Consider the following 22434-nt stretch of genomic DNA (forward strand, 5'->3'; position numbering starts at 1 on the left):
TGCAGTCTGTGCAGCTGCATTGTTCCAGGTGTTAGTCTCAGTCTGCAGCCAGTGCAGCTGCATTGTTCCAGGTGTTAGTCTCAGTCTGTAGCCAGTGCAGCTGCATTGTTCCAGGTGTTAGTCTCAGTCTGCAGCCAGTGCAGCTGCATTGTTCCATGTGTTAGTCTCAGTCTGTAGAATGTGTATCTGCATTGTTCCAGGTGTTAGTCTCAGTCTGTAGAATGTGTAGCTGCATTGTTCCAGGTGTTAGTCTCAGTCTGTAGAATGTGTAGCTGCATTGTTCCAGGTGTTAGTCTCAGTCTGTAGAATGTGTAGCTGCATTGTTCCAGGTGTTAGTCTCAGTCTGCAGCCAGTGTAGCTGCATTGTTCCAGGGGTTAGTCTCAGTGTGTAGCCAGTGCAGCTGCATTGTTCCAGGTGTTAGTCTCAGTCTGTAGAATGTGTAGCTGCATTGTTCCAGGTGTTAGTCTCAGTCTGCAGCCAGTGTAGCTGCATTATTCCAGGGGTTAGTCTCAGTGTGTAGCCAGTGCAGCTGCATTGTTCCAGGTGTTAGTCTCAGTCTGCAGCCAGTGTAGCTGCATTGTTCCAGGTGTTAGTCTCAGTCTGTAGCCAGTGTAGCTGCATTGTTCCAGGTGTTAGTCTCAGTCTGCAGCCAGTGTAGCTGCATTGTTCCAGGTGTTAGTCTCAGTCTGAAGCCAGTGCAGCTGGTGTATCTGGCAGACAGTGCTGCTGTGTTCTGGGAGGCCCTGGTCCCATCTGGGTTCTAATCTGTAGGCTTGAACAGAAACACAGTCAGTCGACAATAGCAGCAGTTTGCCTCAGGACCTTCCCTACCAAACCCTGTCCCCAAAACTAATTTAAACATCCTTTCCCCAGAAACAGAAAGCACATTTTGTGCAAAATCTATACTTTTTCATTCAAAGCACCCAAGGGAATCTGAAAATCAACATTATTTTGAGTTTGTCAGTGGTGATGTCTTGCCATGTAGTTGTTTTGCAATAGATCTAAAAATACGTGTCTGTAATATTGATGAATCTCTTTAAAGTAGACGTGTGACTGAGTTGCATGACCTCTGACCTGCTTTCCCCTCTCTGTGCTGGTCACAGATATTTAGTCTTCCTGCAGATCAAGAGAGATCTGTACCACGGCCGCCTCCTGTGTAAGACATCGGATGCTGCCATGCTGGCTGCCTTCATCCTGCAAGGTACAGTGACAGGACCTGACAGGCTGGATTTGCCTGCCCCACTCTCTGGACTGTATTTTCAAATGACTTCTCCCCTGCCAGTCACCCCACCATCGAGATAAATACCAGCCAGGAAAAAAAATACTTGGATTGTAGTGTAATCAGTTTGTAACGCAAATGATATGTCCTGTGGGTTTCTTACCTCCGTATTGACTGATCTCTACTGTATACTAAAAAGCATGACATTAGAATTTCATGCAGACAACATGTGCATCTCCATACTAATTTCCATTGTCAAACCATAGCTGACAAAGAAAGATGAGACGGCTGATAAGTAAGATCAATACTTTGAATGCATAAACATGAGGTTGTCGTTCCAGGTTATAAGGTCTTCAACATGATTATCAGGCATCTTGCTATCAGCACTATCGTTAGCTGTTTAAAATCAAAAGCAAATTGTATTCGTCACGTACACAGTTTACAGCAAGTGTAATGAAATGCTTATGTGCTTGCTCCCTCAACAATGCAGTACTTTATTCAATTACATTTACAGCAATAAAAATAGTCAAGTCCAAAATAACTGTTAATAGAAGTAATAGGAGAGGTAGTATGCATAGTGATAATGGAATGTATTACACTGGATTTACTATTACACTGTATTTACAAATATAAAGTGGGTAGTGACTTGATCACGCAGTAGAATAAATAGTATATACTAGAACAGCAGCTTTGACTGTGTGTGTGTGCATGTCTGTGTGTGTGTTCTGAGTGTATGTTTGGGCATACGTTAGTGTGTAAGGTTTGGATGTGTGGGTAGTCAGTGGAAATAATCTCTACGGTGCAGGTCTATGCAGGAAGACATCTAGGGTTAGCTGTTCAGCAGTCGAATAGCCTGGTGGTAGTAGCTGTCAGAGCCTGTTGGTCCGAGACCCAATGCTCTGATACCGCTTGCCAGATGGTAACCGAGTGAACAGTCTGTGACTCGGGCGACAGAAGTCCTTGATTATCTTTTGGGCCTTCCTCCGACACCCTCTGGAGTAGATGTCCTGCCTGGCAGGGAGCTCTCCCCCAGTGATGTATTGGGCCATCCTCACCACCCTCTGTAGAGCATTCTGGTTGAAGGGGGTGTAGTTGCCGTATCAGGTGGTGATGCAGCCGGTCAAGATGCTCTCGATGGTGTAACTGTAGAACTTCTTGAGGACCCGTGGGCCCATGCCAAATTTCTTCAGTCGCCTGAGGTTGAAGAGGCACTGTTGCTCCTTCCTCACAGCGGTGGTTGGTGTGATTGGACCATGTCAGGTCATCTGTGATGTCCACACCAATGAACTTGACGTTTTTGACCCTCCCCCCTCCGTTTCCTGTAGTCCACGATCAGCTCATTTTGCTGACATTGAGGGAGAGGCTTTTTTCCTGGAACCACTCTTGACAGGGCTCTAACCTCGTCCCTGTAGGCAGTTTCATCGCAGTCAACGTCAGGCCCACCACCCGTGTGTCATCGTTAAACTTAATGATGGTGTTGGAGTCATGTGCGGCCACGCAGTCGTGGGTGTACAGGGAGTACAGGAGGGGGCTGACCACACACCCCTGGGGGGCCCCCATGTTGAGGGTCAGCGTGGCGGAGGTGTTGTTGCCTAACCTCACTACCTCACTACCAGGGGCGGCAGTAACCAGTAACCACTAGGCTAGTGTTGGGCTAGTAACCGAAAGGTTGGTGGATCGAATCCCTGAGCTGACAAGGTAAAAATGTGACGTTCTGCCCCTGAACAAGGCAATTAACCCACTGTTCCTAGGCTGTCATTGTAAGTAAGAATTTGTTCTTAACTGACTTGCCTAGTTAAATAAAGGTTAATAAATAAATAACCTGGGGTCTGCCTGTCAGCAAGTCCTGGATCCATCTGCAGAGAGGGGGTGTTCATGCCTTGAGCTTAGTGTCAATGGTATTGAATGATGAGATGTAGTCAATGAACAGCATTCTCATGTAAGCATGGAGGTCACACACAGTAGACACTCTAAAAACAGGCAGGCTGTATGTGTGAGGGGTACAGCGAGCGAGCCAAAGTCTGCAGAAAGTGCAGTATCAGGTCCCTTGGCAGGTGCCCTTGCTCTGTTCAGGATGGGCTGCTGCTGAATTAAAGATGTGCTGCCTGGTCACCTCCTCGTCCTCGCTCGCTGGGGGAAATAATTGTCAGGGACTTTAGTGCTGCATGAAGTCACAAATAAACAACAGCAACCCTGGGCCAGTTTAAAAATGTTGTCATTTCAGAGCTCTGCTGACATACAACACAGGCTGCCTGTGAACCAACACATGGAGTGATGTGGATATTAGACATATTACTGTATATACTGTATGTAACCATGTAGGGTTAGAGTGTGGTGCTGTGAAATGGTATATCATTTCATGAAATGTTTTCTATCTCTGTGTTCCAGCTGAGATTGGGGACTATGACCCTGGGAAACATCCTGAAGGATACAGCTCTAAATTCCAGTTCTTTCCAAAACATTCAGAGAAGCTGGAGAGACGAATCTCAGATATACACAAGACAGAATTGATGTAAGGACCGATCCACTGTTCTTGGGTTTCTCTCAACCACTCACACTTGCATGCACGTTCATGTATACACACAACATTCAACCTATAAGACAACTCAAAGCACTTACAAGTGATTCAACTTTTATAGTGCTATTCATTTAAAAGAAATCTCAAAGCGCTGTAATTGTTATCATCTTGGAGACTAGTTCCTTCACCCTTTTCTCAAACATTTGTTTCATCAAATGGAAAATCTTCTAAAGCTTGCAACTAGCAGAAATGAGGCAGATAGACTGACTAATGGCCCTCTGTTATTTAAGGGTTTTATAGAAAGCAGGGTTGAGATGGTGGAATTGTCTTGAGCACACAAATTAGTACTACCTTTCATTAGTACAGTCATTAGTGTACTAATGATCTAGTAGGGAGTGCAATGCATTACACCTAATGAAGTAGGATAAGGTAGTGTGCACACAACGCACGCACACAAACACGCACACGCATCACTTTCTCTGTCAGCAGGTTAGGAGATTAAGCATCACTGAGGGTTTCTTCATGATGATACACAGGTTAGCAGATTAAGCATCACTGAGGGTTTCTTCATGATGATACACAGGTTAGCAGATTAAGCATCACTGAGGGTTTCTTCATGATTAAACACAGGGTAGCAGATTAAGCATCACTGAGGGTTTCTTCATGATGATACACAGGTTAGCAGATTAAGCATCACTGAGGGTTTCTTCATGATTAAACACAGGGTAGCAGATTAAGCATCACTGCGGGTTTCTTCATGATGAGACACAGGTTAGCAGATTAAGCATCACTGAGGGTTTCTTCATGATTAAACACAGGTTAGCAGATTAAGCATCACTGAGGGTTTCTTCATGATGATACACAGGCTGTGACAGACACTTACCACACTGATCCTTCACGCTCTCCCTCAGGACTCTGAAGGTCATGTGATTGAGGCCGCATGGATAATGGTTTAGCCATAATGAATGAGCTATTTATCCTCCCGCAAGGCACTTCTCCTTTGTTTAAACCATAATTAGTATGAGATAATGTGCTCTATAGAAATGAAAATACATTCAAACATGGATCAGACATTTTCACTTTAGCTCAGAGGTGATTTGAAGGTTCTTTAATGTTTGTTGCCATTACTGAGTGTTTTGTCTACACTGAAAAAAGGTGCTTCAGTATCTAGAACCTAAAAAGGTTTCTTTGGCTGTCCCCATAGGCGAACCCTTTTTGGTTGTAAGTAGAACCTTTTTGTTTCCAGGTAGAACTCTTTTGGGTTCTATGTAGAACCCTTTCCACAGAGTGTTCTACATGGAACCCAAAAAGGTTCTACCTGGAACCAAAAAGGCTTTTTCTATGGGGACAGCCGAAGAACCCTTTTGGAATCCCGTGACCTGGTCATGGCCATGGAACATACTTTATACTGTGGAAAGCATGGAGGATGTGACTGCACCCAAATGAGTGTAGTCTGAGTTTCGTAGATATAGGAGCTGTAAGATAATTATAGATAAGATCCTCTGCTGCTCTCTAGTGGGTTATTCACATCTCACCACGAACAGAACACCTGTCCAACATGCCTGGCTGTGGAAAATATCCTTGAAATGCTGAGGCAGGTGCCTATGTTTTGAGTGTATCAGTAATTCAAGCCTAAGGGTCGTGGGCATATCTTGATGTGTTTTGCTGGAGGTCAGGCTGATACTCACGTTACTCCATTGCTATTGGATGTTGAATGGTTGGTGCTTGATTACATGTTAATTTGTAAAGGCATCTAGGACGGTTGACACACTATCTGCATGTCTGGCCATGTATCCAGATCTCTGTGGTCTATTCAGCATCTGCTAGCTCCGTCTGGTGATCAATCCTCTGTGTAAGGGGAAGAGTTTTGTCACTGTTAATATTATTTCAGGCACTTTACTTATTTTCACAGACCTGGCTCTATTGATGTTAAGTATCTTAATCAGACATTGATGCCATATTTGCTGGTGCTCTTTCTCAGTGGCCAGACACCTGAAACATCAGAGCTGAACTTCCTCCAGAAAGCCCAGATGCTGGAGACATATGGTGTGGATCCTCATCCTTGCAAGGTGGCCAATTCTCACACACTGCTGCTTCAGTTTAAGACATTTTCATTTAAAGACCCTTTTTTTCCCTCTACTTGAGCTTTGAGGTCTCTCTTGGTAGAACGGATAACAACTTTCTTAAACAAATAGCAGCATATACAGTTATGTAGTATATTCAGTGTGTTTGTGTGTATTTGATACAGGTATATTGAGTATGTATGTATGTATGGTGCCATTATGTAAAACACTTTATTCTGTTTCTGACAGGATGTATCTGGAAATCCAGCCTTTCTTGCCTTCACCCCGTTTGGATTTGTCGTGCTTCAGGGAAATAAGAGGGTTCATTTCCTCAAGTGGTGAGTAGAAGGATTTCTCCCCTAACCCTAAACCAAAATACCCTATCTTGTTATACTGTCACAATCAACAGAGTGTGTCCATCTGTCTCTCTCCTCCTGACCAGAATGCATACAGGACTTACAGGAAGGAGTCTCATTATCTTAGCTAGTCGCTACCATTCTGGGCATATGATTCCACAGCCTGTCTGTTCAAAATCAACTTGTTTACAGATTGGATGCTTAAGAGAAAAACATGTTTTCAACCACAACGCAGAAATGTTCATGCATGCAGCAGTGGCTATAAGAATCTTCAAAGACATATGGATCAATGCTGAATTCTATTCCATACAGCTTCTCTCTTTAAGCCAGTAACCCACTATATTGGCTTCTGTAATAGTTCAATATGGGTTAGATATAGAAATCCCACCGCCTAATTCAGTACCGTATGTCTGTAATACTTACTAATTCTGGCCAAGAAGACAATGTGAATGTTACAACATGTTACAATATTTATGGCTGCTTTGTTGGCTTTACCCATCCCATGTCCCCAGTTTTCCTGGGAAATTATCAGAAATGTGTTCTGTCAGACAAACATGGAGATTTTTGTGTGATCTGTTAGTGGTTGTGAGGACATTTTAAAGAGCCTCTCAGTGCAGCCGGATGTGTGTGTAACTATCCCCTTTCCTTGTGGGCAGGAATGAGGTGACTAAACTGAAGTTCGAGGGAAAGATATTCCATATATATGCAAATCAGAAGGAGGTGAGAGCATGAATTATTGTTGTGTGTTGGGGGAGTCAAGCAGAGAGAGCAGCGCAGCAACATACTGTTACTGTTTTATGGCCATTATACTCTGACAACAGGGCTTGGAGACACCATGATCTAGTCATTACCACAGACCAGTGTGTTCCATCAACAGCGGTAGTTACAGTAATGGCTCTTGACTCTTGAAACTCTGAGATAAACTGGCAGTTTGTTTTATTTTCCTGCACATTTATTTCTAATGTGCAGGACAAAAAGATCATCTTGACATACTTTGCACCAACACCAGAGGCCTGCAAGCACCTGTGGAAATGTGGAGTGGAGAACCAAGCCTTCTACAAGTAAGTGTTGTTCTTCCTCTAGTCCGTAGCTACACACTGTACTCCAGTGTATCTGTGAGAGTGGTCGAAAGGGGGCTCTCCTCTCACCCTGAAGTGTCCTTCTCCGAGAGGGGATGAGACGCGTGGCAACGGTGACCTATTGTGAGTGAGTGTGCACTGGAGTGAGGCAGTGAACACCCCACTGCTCCTCCAGAGAAATGAGTACTCCTTCCGTCTCAGCCATGACTGATTGTATGTCCTCTACCCATCACCTCTGGGAGGAGTTAAAATATCCCCACCCCCTGCAGCACATCAACACAATGACTGGAGAGAGTGTTGTAATGGATGAGGGTGACAGGGAATGATGCTAAGGAGCGTGTGGGCTGAGAAGGTGCTCAGGTGATATAAGGACACAGGGGAAGGGGAGGGAGAAGAGAGAAAGGGGGAGGAAAGAGCAAACGTAGGGCAGCTCACAGCACACAGCAAAATGGAATTAGTATGATGAGATCTCCGGCTATAGGGCTGTAGATCTCAGTGGGGACTGGTGGATTTTCAGGGACGCCTGGCTCATTGGCACTGAGTTTCATACTGCTGTAATGAAAGCCATTTGTCTATGAGTGCTACATACCACAGAAACAGACACATGCACATCAGGCACACACCACACATACACACATTTATAATTCAGGGCACCATGATCTTTTATGTAATTTTCCCATAGTTATAACTAAGCTAAGTCTTACATATAGTATACTGCATGCACACATCTCCCAGGAGGACTAGGCACTAGGCCATAATACTTGACAGTCAGGGTGTTGGTTTCCAGTCCAGCCTGGGCTTAAAGAACCAGATAGCATATAAGAAGGCTGGAAATAAAGAAGCCCATTGTATGTACTAAAAGTGAGAACAGCAAAGTGAGAATAGGCTGTGATGCTGTAGGAGGGAGAATAGGATCAGTCCACAGACTCCTTACAATGTAAAGAGGGAAAAGTATTTAACACCCCTCTTCCCTTCTTTTGCCCCTTCATCAGGCTGGAGAAGTCGAGTCAGGTGCGGACAGTGTCCAGCAGCAACCTGTTCTTCAAGGGGAGTCGTTTCCGCTACAGGTATAGCCAATTATGACAGTGAATAGAGGGCACAGCAGAGAGCCCACAGCTGTGCTGTAGAGCTTGTCCCTTAGGAGGGGACCATTACCTGAGCCTGACACCTCACACAGTAGGCTAGAGGACACAGACGTGACAGTGTTTTAGTTGCAGGTTCCATTTCATTCTTTTCATATCTGTGAACACCAAAGGGCAAGGGGCGGGAAAAATAACTGGGCATGTGAAACCTTTTAAAGGTTATTTATTGTGTTTCACCTGTTTTATAGTTATTGTGGTTCACCACAATATGAACTACAAATCTAAATTTTTTCTAATGGTTTCAAATGATTACAGGTGAGTCCAGTGTGTTATGATGAAAGGTTGAGTTTGTGTTTCAACCTTTGGTTATCTTTTTGATATTGCAGTATTGTCTTGAGACAGTGATTGGGAATAAGAGAGTGGGTTCACCAGGTTAATCTAATCTCAGTTCCCATGTACTGATGCTTCTCACTGAACTGCTGTCAGTGTACTGTGTGGCACCAGGGAGTCTTGGGTCGTGTTTGTGTGTGTGTGTGTGTGTGTGTGTGTGTGTGTGTGTGTGTGTGTGTGTGTGTGTGTGTGTGTGTGTGTGTGTGTGTGTGTGTGTGTGTGTGTGTGTGTGTCTGAGCTCAATTATTGTGCTTTATTGTAGTGGACGAGTAGCGAAAGAAGTGATGGAGCAGAGTGCCAAAATCAAACGAGAGCCTCCAGAAATACACAGGTAATATCCATGCTATCCACTAGATGTCAATGTGGGCACTATATCATCTCAGATTACAAATATGGGGTGTGTGTGCATGTGTGCCTCCGTATGTATGTTTGTGTGGACATGTGCATGTTGTGTGTCTCCACAGGGCTGGCCTGGTTCCCAGTAGAAGCTGTCCGTCCATAACTCATGGCCCGCGCCTCACCAGTGTTCCACGCACCCGCCGGAGAGCTGTCCACATATCCATCATGGAGGGTAAGAGTTTGACCTGACCCTTGACACACTAGTCCCCTCAGTCAAACCTGGCACTCAATAACAATCCCCTCAGGAATATGGACAGTAGGGACACAGCTCTGTCAGTTTTCTGTAGCAAAATGAACACGTACGGTAGACTGGAGACGCATTAGTTTGGATCTGTGGTTTTAAAAGTCATCTGTGGATAATTCAATGGAGCAATAATAGAGGGGAGGGTGTTAAATCCAAAGAGTTTTAAATGGATCAGGTTCTTGCTCCTATTTGGGAGCTTGTTATCCCCCTCCCCAGAACACACACGCATATACACACACTGTAACCTGAGCTTGATCATGTCCCAGCTTGTGGGAGTGGAGGGCTAAGTCGCATGTGTGTGTGTCACTCAGGCTGCTCTATTTCAGTGCCAGCTCTCAGCGCTGGGCGTGTGTGTGAGAGTGAGGGGTACAGTGCCAGTACAAAGGCAGTTGGTGCAGCCATCAGTCAGTCCATCTGCCCTGGGGCCTGGGCTCTGAGCCTGCAGGTGGGCCTGCTCCTCCTCTCGCACACAGTGATCTGACCTGCATTTGTCCCTGAGGCTAACCTTGCAGGCTGACACTGCAGCATGGGCTTGGGTGAACAGGAGCAGCATGACTGAAGGTCACTGGTACCTGTCCTTGTCACAGCTGAGTCCCTGCTTGCCTCCCAGTATGTACACATGGCTATACGCAGGTCTGGCTCTAGGCTGCTGCAATGAGTGAGAGTGTCTGATGCTGCATGTCTCAGAGAGCTATGAGAAGTGCTCACCCATCACCCATAACCCCCTGCCTGTGCTGACTGGCTGTCTTACAGTTGTATTAATACCTCTGCTGAAAATAGCCAGGGCCTTTCTCTCCATGTATGTCACTGCCCTGGGTGGGGCCTGAACAGGGCCAGCGCTGGCCGTCTGAACACTGCTAGAGCAGGACAGTGGCTCTCGCTAGCCCTCATACTGCCAGCCAAGACAGCAGCCATCGGTCTAACACACATAGCGAGACCACCAGGGCTCTGGGACAGGGACCACCAGGACTGTACAAAGACACACATGCTTTGAGCTCTAGAAGACACCACCATGGTGAAGTGTCTGATCCGCATCACCACCCGGGTGAACGTCCACCTGCGGATGATCAACCACTGCTACCGAGATGTGAAGGTGCGTGTGCTGAGCCTGGGACCCCGGATGCTGGGAAAGGCCCTGGGCGTCCTGCCCCTCTACCCTTCCCTGACTGGGCAGGAGCCTGACAGCCTCTCCCCTCTGCCTCCCCCCATCCTGCCTGGCACCCCTCTGCCCGACAGCCGGCCCCAGTCCAGCACCCCGACAGGTAACTTCATCAGTACCATCCTGGAGTGTGTGTTACACAGTTACCAGCTCTCTCTGTGTTAAATCACTCCCACCACATCAATGTTGACCGAATGGAAATGGCACCATGCATTTGATGCTGTTGATGGCGGATCCTCTAAATCATATGGTCCTTGGCGGTCCTTTGTGAATGGAGTGTCTTTTGGTCTATTTTTCTTTGAGATGTTGGTTAATTTATCCTTTTTGTTGGTTTCGACGAAGTCTTGAGTTTATGGGTCTCATTATTCTGGTTGTGATGGTTGAGGTACAAACTAATGAGCTGATCCTGGTTTGTTGTTGTTTTGTGAAGTTATGATTTGATTTTGAATTCAATATATGTTGAATTATATCTTGGCCTTTCAAGGATTTTGATGTCCTTTGCAAAATATATTGTTGTAGTCAATTGTTTGTAGGTTGCATTTGGCAATCTGCCCTGCAACCAAGCATATCCTAGGATGTACTGAAGGAGATTACCAATGAGTAAAGATGGCCTCTCACTGCCACCTACTTCAGAAGCATCCTGCTTTTGCCTTGACAGAATATCAGCAGTCAGCATGGTTTAACACAGCTGGCTTCGTCTCGATTTTCTAATTCCTTCACAAGGATTTTTTTTTGCCTGTGGATGAAAAGCACACATATGAGCATTGACATACGCCTCATCTTCAGGAGATATGTTAATCCCTATGCCTCTATGAAGGTGTAATATTGCGGTGGATGTCTGAGGAATGGAACAGTCAGTGCAAGCTCAACTCTTTCTCACCCGCAGTGACGTCTATCCTTCAGCTCTTATGAAGAGAATATCTAGATACTTTTGTTTGCATGTCCTTTACTTATATTCAAAAATGCTGCTTTTGCTTTTTACAGGGTAAGCATGTGATCACCAATGAGCTAGCAACCTTTAATGCATCCAAAAGCTCCCTGTAGGCTACCCCAGAGACCCATACTGTGTCAGTAGCTATTTACGAAATCATGACAGTTGAAAATGAGAGCAAAGGGAATTCAATTGACATGGGACATTACTTGAAATATTTATATGTATTGTGTATTATGATATTCTCCCCGTTATTGCATAGGCCTGTTTACTTCACATTTTGTGGTAATTATAACTCCCTGTTAGTAGGTTGAAATGAGCAATACTTAGTGTGTGTTATTAACGTCCTGTACTTTGACTTGAAGGCCCATCAAGAGTCCATATACAGTACATAGGCCTATATTAGCTTCTGACTGAAAGATAAAACGCACACCCACCGTGACCTTCAAGGTTTAGACCTGGGAGGGCTCAGAGTGCTGTGGGACTAATGAACGAGCTGCTAAATAGAATGGAGCATGTGTTTGTTGATCTATCTGTATGTCACTGGACATTGCCCACTCATCAGACCTTCATCTAGATCAATGATCCAGTCCAGACTCATGTTCATATGATCCACCATTAAAGCAAACAGATTGCATTATGTTACTGTATAAACACACTGATATGCTCTCGCAGGATTGAAGCTATCTCTTATTAGACATTAGGACTGCAGTGTTGTGTGTACTAGAAACACCCTCTCACTCTGGGGATCTATGATCGGGTTTCCCTTCTCAGACTGGTCTGACTGGAGCCTGAGTGTCTCCTGCCATTAACAGACCTCTTTACACCCCATTTATGAACTCCTCTATACCTGCTGTACCCGTGTGAACACTAGATAGTCTCTAGATACATCTCATGTCAGTGATCTGTAGTGTATGCATAGTGTGTGGATAGCTGGGGTCTGTAGCCAACTGTACTGGTATGTTTTTATTTCTCCTGAGAGTGTTTCTGTTTCTCTCTCTCCCTCCCTCTCTTCCCTCACCCTCCTTGCCCCGCCCCCCTGCCCTGACAGGTCTGGAGTCGTTGCGTGACAGTGCCCACTCTACACCTGTGCGCTCTGTGTCCCATGGGGACTCCTTCATGCCGCGCTCCCGCAGCCTGGCCACGAACGCCAGCGAGGGCTCGGCGGTGATCTCTGACGAGGCCTACAGCCCCTCTGACAGTGTGCTGCCCACCCCCGTGGCAGAGCACAGCCTGGAGTTGGCCGTGGCACGCCAGGTCAATGGAGCTCCCTGCAGCATCGAGGAGGAGAAGGAGTCGGAGGCGGGCACCCCCTCTGTGGGGGAGGCAGGCGACTTGACAGACAGTAGAGCGGCGGTAGAGGGTGCAGGGGGGGCCTCGTCGCTCAGCGAAGTGGAACAGGTGAATAAGTTTGTTTTAAGTGTCCTCCGTTTGCTCCTTGTGACCATTGGACTCCTCTTTGTTTTGCTCCTCCTCCTCATCGTCCTCACCGAATCCGACCTTGACGTTGCATTTTTACGTGATATCCGCCAGACCCCCGAATTTGAGCAGTTCCATTACGAATACTTTTGTCCCCTCAGGCGGTGGTTTGCCTGCAAGCTCCGCTGGGCGGGCAGTTTGCTCATTAACAAATGAGAGAGAGCATGAGGCCGTAGAGTGCGTAAGCCCATTCGGGGGTTTGAGAAGATGATTAAGGCTCCGGAGAGATGGAGGGCAGCCCTGTCCCAACCATGAACCCAGCTTCTCTCATGATACTCCCGCTGACATACACCTCGGACCACTCCTGGAATCACTGTGCCAGGAGTTTCTCTCTCTCTCCCTCCATTTTGAGTTACTCCCCCTTTTTCCCCTTTACGTTAGTTTCTTTTTTACAAAGCCAGAAGACATTTTTGCATTTTTTTTTATTTCAGGTCATTTCAGGTATTTTATTTTTTCAAAAAATATAAACAAAAAAATATTAAACTGAAATCAAAGAACTGAAGTATTTTAGAACGTTACTTTTTAGGAAGTAGACATTTTGTTGCAACGAATGAAAGTTGCCTTCATTTACTATTTATTGTTTGGAACATAAAACATTTGCAAATGGGAGGAATGGGATGCAAGGATATCTGGAAAGCCACTAAGTCATTGAAATGGTTCAGAACGAAGTGAGCTAGATACAGGTTTGAAAACATCCATCCCAATCAATACATCTTTAATGGTTTTCATTGGGTGGCCATTGATCAGAACACCTTGTGTGAGGGAAATTAGAGCAATGTGCATTGTGTCTGTCTGTCAAAGTGCAAGTGATTTGAAATTGAGTAAGTCAGGATGATTACCAAATGCCTTTTATGAAGAAAAAAGTAGATGACATGAAGACCATTTTGAATTTGACGGATTGTTTTACAGTTATAATTTAGTGGAAATGCAACTACTGTATGTGTTTTAAAGTAGAAACTGTGAAGTTTTATAAATGATACAGTTAAATAAACCAGTAACCATGGTGTTTTGTGACCCCATTGTGTCAGTAGTTAGAAGCGTTGATGATCAACCTCATAGAAACACTCACTAGCACCAATAGGACCAGTCTAGGTAGATGTGCAATACTCTTATGGTTAAATACTTCAGTACTTTTGAATGAGTGCATTTGTTTTGTCATATTTCTTAATTTAGTTGTGTCTACATTTCTTTATTATGTTAAGATCCGATGAAATTTAAGGATTTCTTTGTATAAAGAATTTATAGTTTATTTTAGTTACATATCAACCTTGCTCTTAAGTTTGTGTATATCACACTATAATTAATTGTTAGCATAAGAATGACACTGATGTACTTTTTGTACAAAGTCGTTTGTTTCCTAATATATTGACAGTTTTTCCATGTATATTTTAACAGAACTGAAATGTTATTTTGTTATTGAAGATTAAATTATACATTTTTTTAGCGCTGTGTTTCAAGTGAGGTCTAGCATTTATGGACATATTGGAAGGGGGGTTTAACTCAGAAACAGGTATTTTATCCAGATCCACTGACTCCCCACAGATCACACCTCTCTCACTCCACCAGCAATGAAGCATCAGTCACTGTATGCACACTTTTTAGAAGTCAATACAACTATTTCCAATGCCCACTATGGGCCAGGAAGGCACAGCAGATGGTGGAGGAACAATACATATTTTAGAAAGTAGACGGGACTACAATACCAACAGAAAAAGCATAGTCAGTCCAAAGACACGCCTGTAAACGTCACAACAAATGCAGATAGTCAATAGTTTTCCACAGTTTGAGAGGTGACTGTGCAGACTCTTCTGCCTCATAGCTCAAAGGAGCAATAATTCTGCTGTCATGGCTGCTGGATTCTGGGTAAAATCTGTTTTTGTGTTTTTGTCTACCTCCTCTACTGTACTTGGTGCAGGTGTGAGTGCGTTTGTGTGTCTGTATGTAGGAATGTAACAAACTTCAAGATGATAATGTGAAGTGTTGACTGAGAAAAATATGGTCTTATTTTTGAAAAGGGAGAATAAAAGAGAGTGATAAGTAAGAGAGTTTGGAAAGAAAGAGATTGAGTGAGAAAGAGGTACAAGGGACGTCAGAGGTGAGCAATGAGGAACTGGTGAGTGACCAGCCTCACATGAAAGTGGCCGGTACAAGTATAGTCAAAGGGGAATGCATATGTGAGCACTTGGTGCTTGAGATTCAATTGGCAGTACAGCCATGCCTGTTTTGGCCTGTTATTTAACACCATGACCTCCACACAGCTGATCCAAGCTCTGATCCCCCAGCGGTGCTGCTGCCTGCTCTTCCCTGGGGAACCCAGCCTGGGCCCATGTAACCAGAGCACTGTAGCCCCTGGCCCTAAGTGTAGTCTGTCTCCCAACAGCACCCTCCTAGTTGAGGTAGACCCAGTAATGAAGACACTACAGCATACTGTAGTGCTATGGATGGGTGTCTACTGTATTCATAGCCATTTCAGTTCTTAACCCTCAATCAACCGGGTGGAGCCCAGACATCTGTGGTGATAAATATCCATGTTTATGGCACAGGGGTGGTAAAAGCAGCCCTTAGTAGCAAATCTGGTGCAGCAACCGTTATATACCGTATAAAGGCAGAAATTCCTGAGTGAAATATGCATGCTCTCTATGCTCTTATACCATGCATGTACTTCCAATGAACAACAGATACAAGGATGAAGGACGACTTTGTCTGTACCTGGATGGGGAGTGTAGATCCGATATGCAAGATAACGGTACTGTTTCATTGTTTTATGCATTCATATTTCCTATTTATTACTTGCCTAAAGCTAAACACCGTAAAGGTCAACAGGACAGTAGGCAGAGTATGTTAGTGTTACTTCTTAAAGGTCAGGGAACTGGAAGAGCAAAAAGGAAGGAAATGTCAATTGATGGTCTACGTTCGTATGCATTAGCATTATGTAGCTTCAAATGTCTTTCCAAGCATGCACCAATTAAGGCAGCATCATTCAATGAGCAATAATCAGTCAAACTGGAAGAGCAAATGGACATAGAAATGTAAACAGAAGTCTGACACTGGACATTGTGCTGTTGGTTTTTGTAGTGTCAAAAATCTGTCTACTGTCGCTGTATCTACAAAACCAACAAGTGCTCATGGTACGCTCCTTTTCCTTCTTTTTAAATAAAAACAGTAATAATGTGAAGACAAATACAGTTATCATTATTCTTAGTATTTACCACATTTTATAGTTTTTCTTTCATTGTTAGTGCTCTTGTTGGGATGTTAGCCTGCAGAGTTTTGTTCAACAGTACTTCAGTGTGACCGAGGTGTCTTTCCCTGTGCCTGGAATCTTTAGTACCCAACAGCTCTGCATTTTACAAAAGGGGCAAATGAGTGAATGGACATAGACATATATTCAGTGCATCCTCCTCATAAAGTATGGACGACCCTTTCATTTCACAGACTCAAAGGGAAAACACTTCTTGCTGTGTAGCTTTGACGTCTCATGCTGTAGATGTTGTGTTAATATAGGGTGGTATTTACTGATCCCATGTCATGTTTATGGTCAGCACTTATGGCAGCGTGAGTCACCTGTGTGTCTGGGGGAAAGTTCTGTAGTTGTCTCCACCTGTATCTGTCTGTACAGGTATGTTGCCTTTGAAAAACCTTGAAACTATACAGTACCTTTAGTCTGGTGATGTCATGTTTCAATTATTTTATTTGACTGATCTCTATTGGGAACTGGCTGTAGTACTTGTTTGTCTGGTAGGTGTTTCAGACTCTTGCTGGTAGTGTGTTAAACAGTATGGAATTGTTCTGATGTTATCTTTGGACATCTGCTATGGTTTACATGCAGTATGTTGGCAATCATTCTGCAGTTAAGGTCTATAGGACAAACTACATTAGTTATTGAACATCAGTTAAATTAGCTAAATTCATTTCAAAAGTTAATACACTGGCCATACCCATAAAGTCTGAACTGGGAACCACAGGCTAATCGATCACTTTTACTGGCTATTATTCTGATAAAAGTAGGTGCAAGATATTCTACATATGATGGCTGTTTGCCAGTGACATGAAGAGTAAACAGTAGCCATGCAGAAAGGACAGCTTGAAAAAGAATATGCTAGTTTGACTGCATACAAGGTAAATGGCATTGAGTGGGCTTTTCCTGAAGGTCCCCTTTACTCTCACAGTAATACTACTTAACACGTAGAGGACAGACAGAGCAGCTGAGGTAGTTAATAAAATCAGTCATACTATTGTCACCTTGTAATATGCTTCTACCCCTTCACCAGCTCCCAAGCAAATAGACACTCACACAGCCATGCATATACATGTAAATAAGTGTATATGCATACCAGTGTCTGTCGGCATGTCTTATGTATTCTGCATCTTTCCAAGTCAGGACTGAAGGTTGCTGTTTATTTACGTAATATATGAATATACAAATATATACAAATGTATGTGCCAAATCCAGTCCTTGTTCAGTCTCATCCATTCCGAACCCATGTTTGTACTGTAGGAAACCTTCTGTACAACACAGTATAAAATATTGTTTCTCTCTGATAGTCCCTTGTAACTGGTGCCATTAAACTACTCAAACTTGAAATAAACATTGGATAAAAATGTAAAGTGGATTCTTGTGGTTTATGGCTCTTCACTGCACATTCCCATCAAGGCAATTAAAATGTCCACATTTTTGTATAATCTTTCCATTAAAACAGTATGTCTCCGATAGATTTTCTGAAAGTTCATACTATACAGACGTCTAAAGGAAACCTCTTCATATTGCATGTTTTTGGGTAAATGGCAGGAAGTACAGTATTCAAAGTAGGTGTTCAAGACAACAAAAAATCATCACAATCTCTCAAATGAGCTTTGTTCAGGGAAAGCAGGTGAGCAATATCACATTTAGGAATCCTATTTTCAGGAGCCTTTATTAAAAGTGGAAACCTTCACAGCTGAAAGGATAAAACTAAGAAATACTGTTAAAGAAACAAACTAACAATGATAAATATCGACAGACTGGAAGACAGATAACGCTGTACAAAACTACACATTGTGCAAAAACTGTTAAAATGTAACAAGTAAATAATTTACAGTAAATTGGAAACAAAATGAGTCAGTCTTGAATGCTGTACTGTTGCCTATGACTACGATTTTTTTGCTATTCCACAAAGTCCCTCTGTTGGACTCCAGGTATACACCTACAGTGCAGAAAAGACTGGTTTGAGGAATGGCCAGCTGTTGGTCTGTGGTGTGGGGAGGGGAGGGCCATGAAGCTGGGGCTCCGTCCCACTGGGGCTGCTGCTGCTGGCCTTGAGCCTCGTCCTGCTGAACCCCTTCCTGCTGAGCACCGGCCTTTAGATTCACCTCTGGAGTTAGACCCTGCCCACGACCCGTTGCTGCTGTAACCTCTACACCACGAGAGACAGGAGTACACAGAAATAGTTTCAATGGGAAAATGGAGACTTAAATATAACCCCATAAGACTTTTCAAATCAAATGTATTTATAAAGCCCTTCTTACATCAGCTGATATCTCAAAGTGCTGTACAGAAACCCAGCCTAAAACCCCAAACAGCAAGCAATTCAGGTGTAGAAGCACTTTTGAGACATAACACGAAACCTTTCAACTTTTTGAATTTCTAGAACGCAGGTGTTGTTACTGTTGAAATAACTGGATGACCCAGTGTTTTTCTCTTGGTCTCTGCGGCCTCGCGTCATGTCTATCTATGCCATAGTAGAGCTTCCAATGGTGTCAGCCGACTGCTCCTCAGCTGCAGAGAGGTTCAGACAGCGTTAACAGAAACCAACCACTCAAACAGCAGGGCACAAATATGACTGAGCAACATCTTAGTATTTAATTTTGGTTAATTCAGCAGGATTTTATATACACTGCTCAAAAAAATAAAGGGAAGACTAAAATAACACATCCTAGATCTGAATGAATGAAATATTCTTATTAAATACTTTTTTCTTTACATAGTTGAATGTGATGACAACAAAATCACACAAAAATTATAAATGGAAATCAAATTTATCAACCCATGGAGGTCTGGATTTGGAGTCACACTCAAAATTAAAGTGGAAAACCACACTACAGGCTGATCCAACTTTGATGTAATGTCCTTAAAACAAGTCAAAATAAGGCTCAGTAGTGTGTGTGGCCTCCATGTGCCTGTATGACCTCCCTACAACGCCTGGGCATGCTCCTGATGAGGTGGCGGATGGTCTCCTGAGGGATCTCCTCCCAGACCTGGACTAAAGCATCCACTAACTCCTGGACAGTGTGTGGTGCAACGTGGCGTTGGTGGATGGAGCGAGACATGATGTCCCAGATGTGCTCAATTGGATTCAGGGCTGGGGAACGGGCGGTCCATAGCATCAATGCCTTCCTCTTGCAGGAACTGCTGACACACTCCAGCCACATGAGGTCTAGCATTGTCTTGCATTAGGAGGAACCCAGGGCCAACCGCACCAGCATATGGTCTCACAAGGGATCTGAGGATCTCATCTCGGTACCTAATGGCAGTCAGGCTACCTCTGGTGAGCACATGGAGGGCTGTGCGGACCCCCAAAGAAATGCCACCCCACACCATGACTGACCCACCGCCAAACCGGTCATACTGGAGGATGTTGCAGGCAGCAGAACGTTCTCCACGGCGTCTCCAGACTGTCACGTCTGTCACATGTGCTCAGTGTGAACCTGCTTTCATCTGTGAAGAGCACAGGGCGCCAGTGGCGAATTTGCCAATCTTGGTGTTCTCTGGCAAATGCCAAACGTCCTGCACGGTGTTGGGCTGTAAGCACAACCCCTACCTGTGGACGTCGGGCCCTCATACCACCCTCATGGAGTCTGTTTCTGACCGTTTAAGCAGACACATGCACATTTGTGGCCTGCTGGAGGTCATTTTGCAGGGCTCTGGCAGTGCCCCCCTCTGCTCCTCCTTGCACAAAGGCGGAGGTAGCGGTCCTGCTGCTTGGTTGTTGCCCTCCTACGGCCTCCTCCACGTCTCCTGATGTACTGGCCTGTCTCCTGGTAGCGCCTCCATGCTCTGGACACTACGCTGACAGACACAGCAAACCTTCTTGCCACAGCTCGCATTGATGTGCCATCCTGGATGAGCTGCACTACCTGAGCCACTTGTGTGGGTTGTAGACTCTGTCTCATGCTACCACTAGAGTGAAAGCACCGCCAGCATTCAAAAGTGACCAAAACATCAGCCAGGAAGCATAGGAACTGAGACGTGGTCTGTGGTTATCACCTGCAGAACCACTCCTTTATTGGGGGTGTCTTGCTAATTCCCTATCATTTCCACGTGTTGTCTATTCCATTTGCACAACAGCATGTGAAACTTATTGTCAATCAGTGTTGCTTCCTAAGTGGACAGTTTGATTTCACAGAAGTGTGATTGACTTGGCGTTACATTGTGTTGTTTAAGTTTTCCCTTAATTTTTTTGAGCAGTGTATATTGAGAACATCCCTGGTCATCCATACTGCCTCTGATTTGGTGGACTAACTAAACACAAATACTTAATGTAAAAACTATGTCTGAGTGTTGGAGTGTGCCCCTAGCTATCCATAAATGTAAAAAATAAAATTGTGCCATCTGGCTTGCTTAATATAAGGAATTTGAAATTATTTATATACTTTTGATACTTAAGTATATTTTAGCAATTACATTTACTTTTGATGCTGAAGTATATTTAAAACCAAATATTTGTTTACTTTTACACAAATAGTATTTTACTAGGTGACTGACTTGCTTTTTCTAATTTTCTATTAAGGCCTACCTTTTACTCAAGTATGACAATTGGTTACTTTTTCCACCACTGGAAAGCAGCACTCCTACTCACTTGTCGACACTAAACAAATCATATTCAATGCTTTCGGGAAAGTATTCAGACCCATTTGACTTTTTTCACATTGTTACTTTACAGCTTTATTCTAAAATGGATTAAATAAAAAACAAACCCCTCAGCAATCTACACACAATAACCCATAATGACAAAGTGAAAACAAGTATTAAACATTTTGGCAAATGTATAAAAAAAACAGAAACTACTTATTTACATAAGTATTCAGACCCTTTGCTATGAGGCTCAAAATTGAGGTCAGGTGCATCCTGTTGACATTGATTATCCTTGAGATGTTTCTACAACTTGATTGGTGTCCACCTGTGGTACATTTAATTGATTGGACATGATTTGGAAAGGCACACACACCTGTCTATATAAGGTCCCACAGTTGACAGTGCATGTCAGAGCAAAAACCAAGCCATGAGGTCAAAGGAATTGTCCTTAGAGCTCAGAGACAGGATTGTGTCGAGGCACAGATCTGGGGAAGGGTACCAACAAATTTCTGCAGCATTGAAGGTCCCCAAGAACACAGTGGTATTCATAATTCTTCATTGAAAGAAGTTTGGAACCATCGAGACTCTTCCTAGAGCTGGCCACCCAGCCAAACTGAGCAATCAGGGGAGAAGGGCCTTGGTCAAGGAGGTGATCAAGAAACCGATGGTTCAGAGCTCTAGAGTTCTGTGGAGATGGGAGAACCTTCCAGAAGGACAACCATCTCTGCAGCACTCCGCCAAGCAGGCCTTTATGGTAGAGTGGCCAGACGGAAGTCACTCCTCTGTAAAGAAGACACATGACAGCCTGCTTGGAGTTTGCCAAAAGGCACCTAAATGACTCTCAGACCATGAGAAACAAGATTCTCTGCTCTGATCAAATCAATATTGAACTCTTTGGCCTGAATGCCAAGCTTCACATTTGGAAGAAACCTGGCACCATCCCTACGGTGAAGCATGGTGGTGGCAGCATCATGCTGTGGGGTGTTTTTCATGGTCTGGGACTGGGAAACTAGTCAGGGTCGAGGCAAAGATGAACCGAGCAAAGTACTGTGAGATCCTTGATGAAGAGCGCTCTGGACCTCAGCCTGGGGTTGTCCAACAGGACAACAACCCTATGCACACAGCCAAGACAATGCAGGAGTGGCTTCGGAACAAGTCTGTGAATGTCCTTGAGTGGCCCAGCCAGAGCCCGGACTTGAACCCGATCGAACAACTCTGGAGAAACCTGAAAATAGCTGTGCAGCAATGCTCCCCAGTGTTAGCAGTTGTTACTCTTCAATAACACAGACTCCAAAGCAAATCAGGGGGAGAAAAATAGGTTTATTCAAGAGGACAAATCATAGATGTTATGCTGAGAGATAGATGTTCATTCTCCCCTGTCCTCAGTGATTTTCTCCACAGAACAAAGAGACAGGGTGTAGTTTTATACCCCCAACCCTAGTCTGTGGTTGGCCAATTACAATTCCTGGCAATATAATTGGGCCAATGGCCAAATAACAAGTATCCTGTTTCAGGGTCAATGCCTAGACAAATTCCTCCCATGTCTCTGACCCATTGATCATTAATTCCCTATTACAGAAAAAACACTTTCCATTGATCGTTAATTCTCTCTAGTCCTCTGCGTTTATCTTAAATGTTTTTATACCATCCAACCTGACAGAGCTTGAGAGGATCTGCAGAGAA

The 22434-nt window shown here is 44.1% G+C and overlaps 1 protein-coding gene across 1 annotated transcript in view; it reads left to right on the forward strand.

The window, feature by feature from the left end:
* The window catches only part of LOC139405512 (FERM domain-containing protein 5-like), a 112890-nt gene extending 95362 nt beyond the window's left edge, over nt 1-17528 (forward strand). Inside the window, exons 5-15 of the mRNA XM_071147912.1 lie at nt 1105-1202; nt 3609-3732; nt 5720-5807; nt 6051-6139; nt 6814-6877; nt 7136-7218; nt 8229-8303; nt 8971-9039; nt 9173-9279; nt 12493-12842; nt 13022-17528. Coding sequence (XP_071004013.1) covers nt 1105-1202; nt 3609-3732; nt 5720-5807; nt 6051-6139; nt 6814-6877; nt 7136-7218; nt 8229-8303; nt 8971-9039; nt 9173-9279; nt 12493-12842; nt 13022-13069 — 1195 coding nt within the window. The 3' untranslated portion in view covers nt 13070-17528. The remainder of the gene's footprint in view (nt 1-1104; nt 1203-3608; nt 3733-5719; nt 5808-6050; nt 6140-6813; nt 6878-7135; nt 7219-8228; nt 8304-8970; nt 9040-9172; nt 9280-12492; nt 12843-13021) is intronic.
* The last annotated feature ends 4906 nt before the right edge of the window (nt 17529-22434 follow it).

This window comes from Oncorhynchus clarkii, chromosome 1 (genome assembly GCF_045791955.1).
Source record: "Oncorhynchus clarkii lewisi isolate Uvic-CL-2024 chromosome 1, UVic_Ocla_1.0, whole genome shotgun sequence".
In the NCBI taxonomy this organism is placed as follows: Eukaryota; Metazoa; Chordata; class Actinopteri; order Salmoniformes; family Salmonidae; genus Oncorhynchus; species Oncorhynchus clarkii.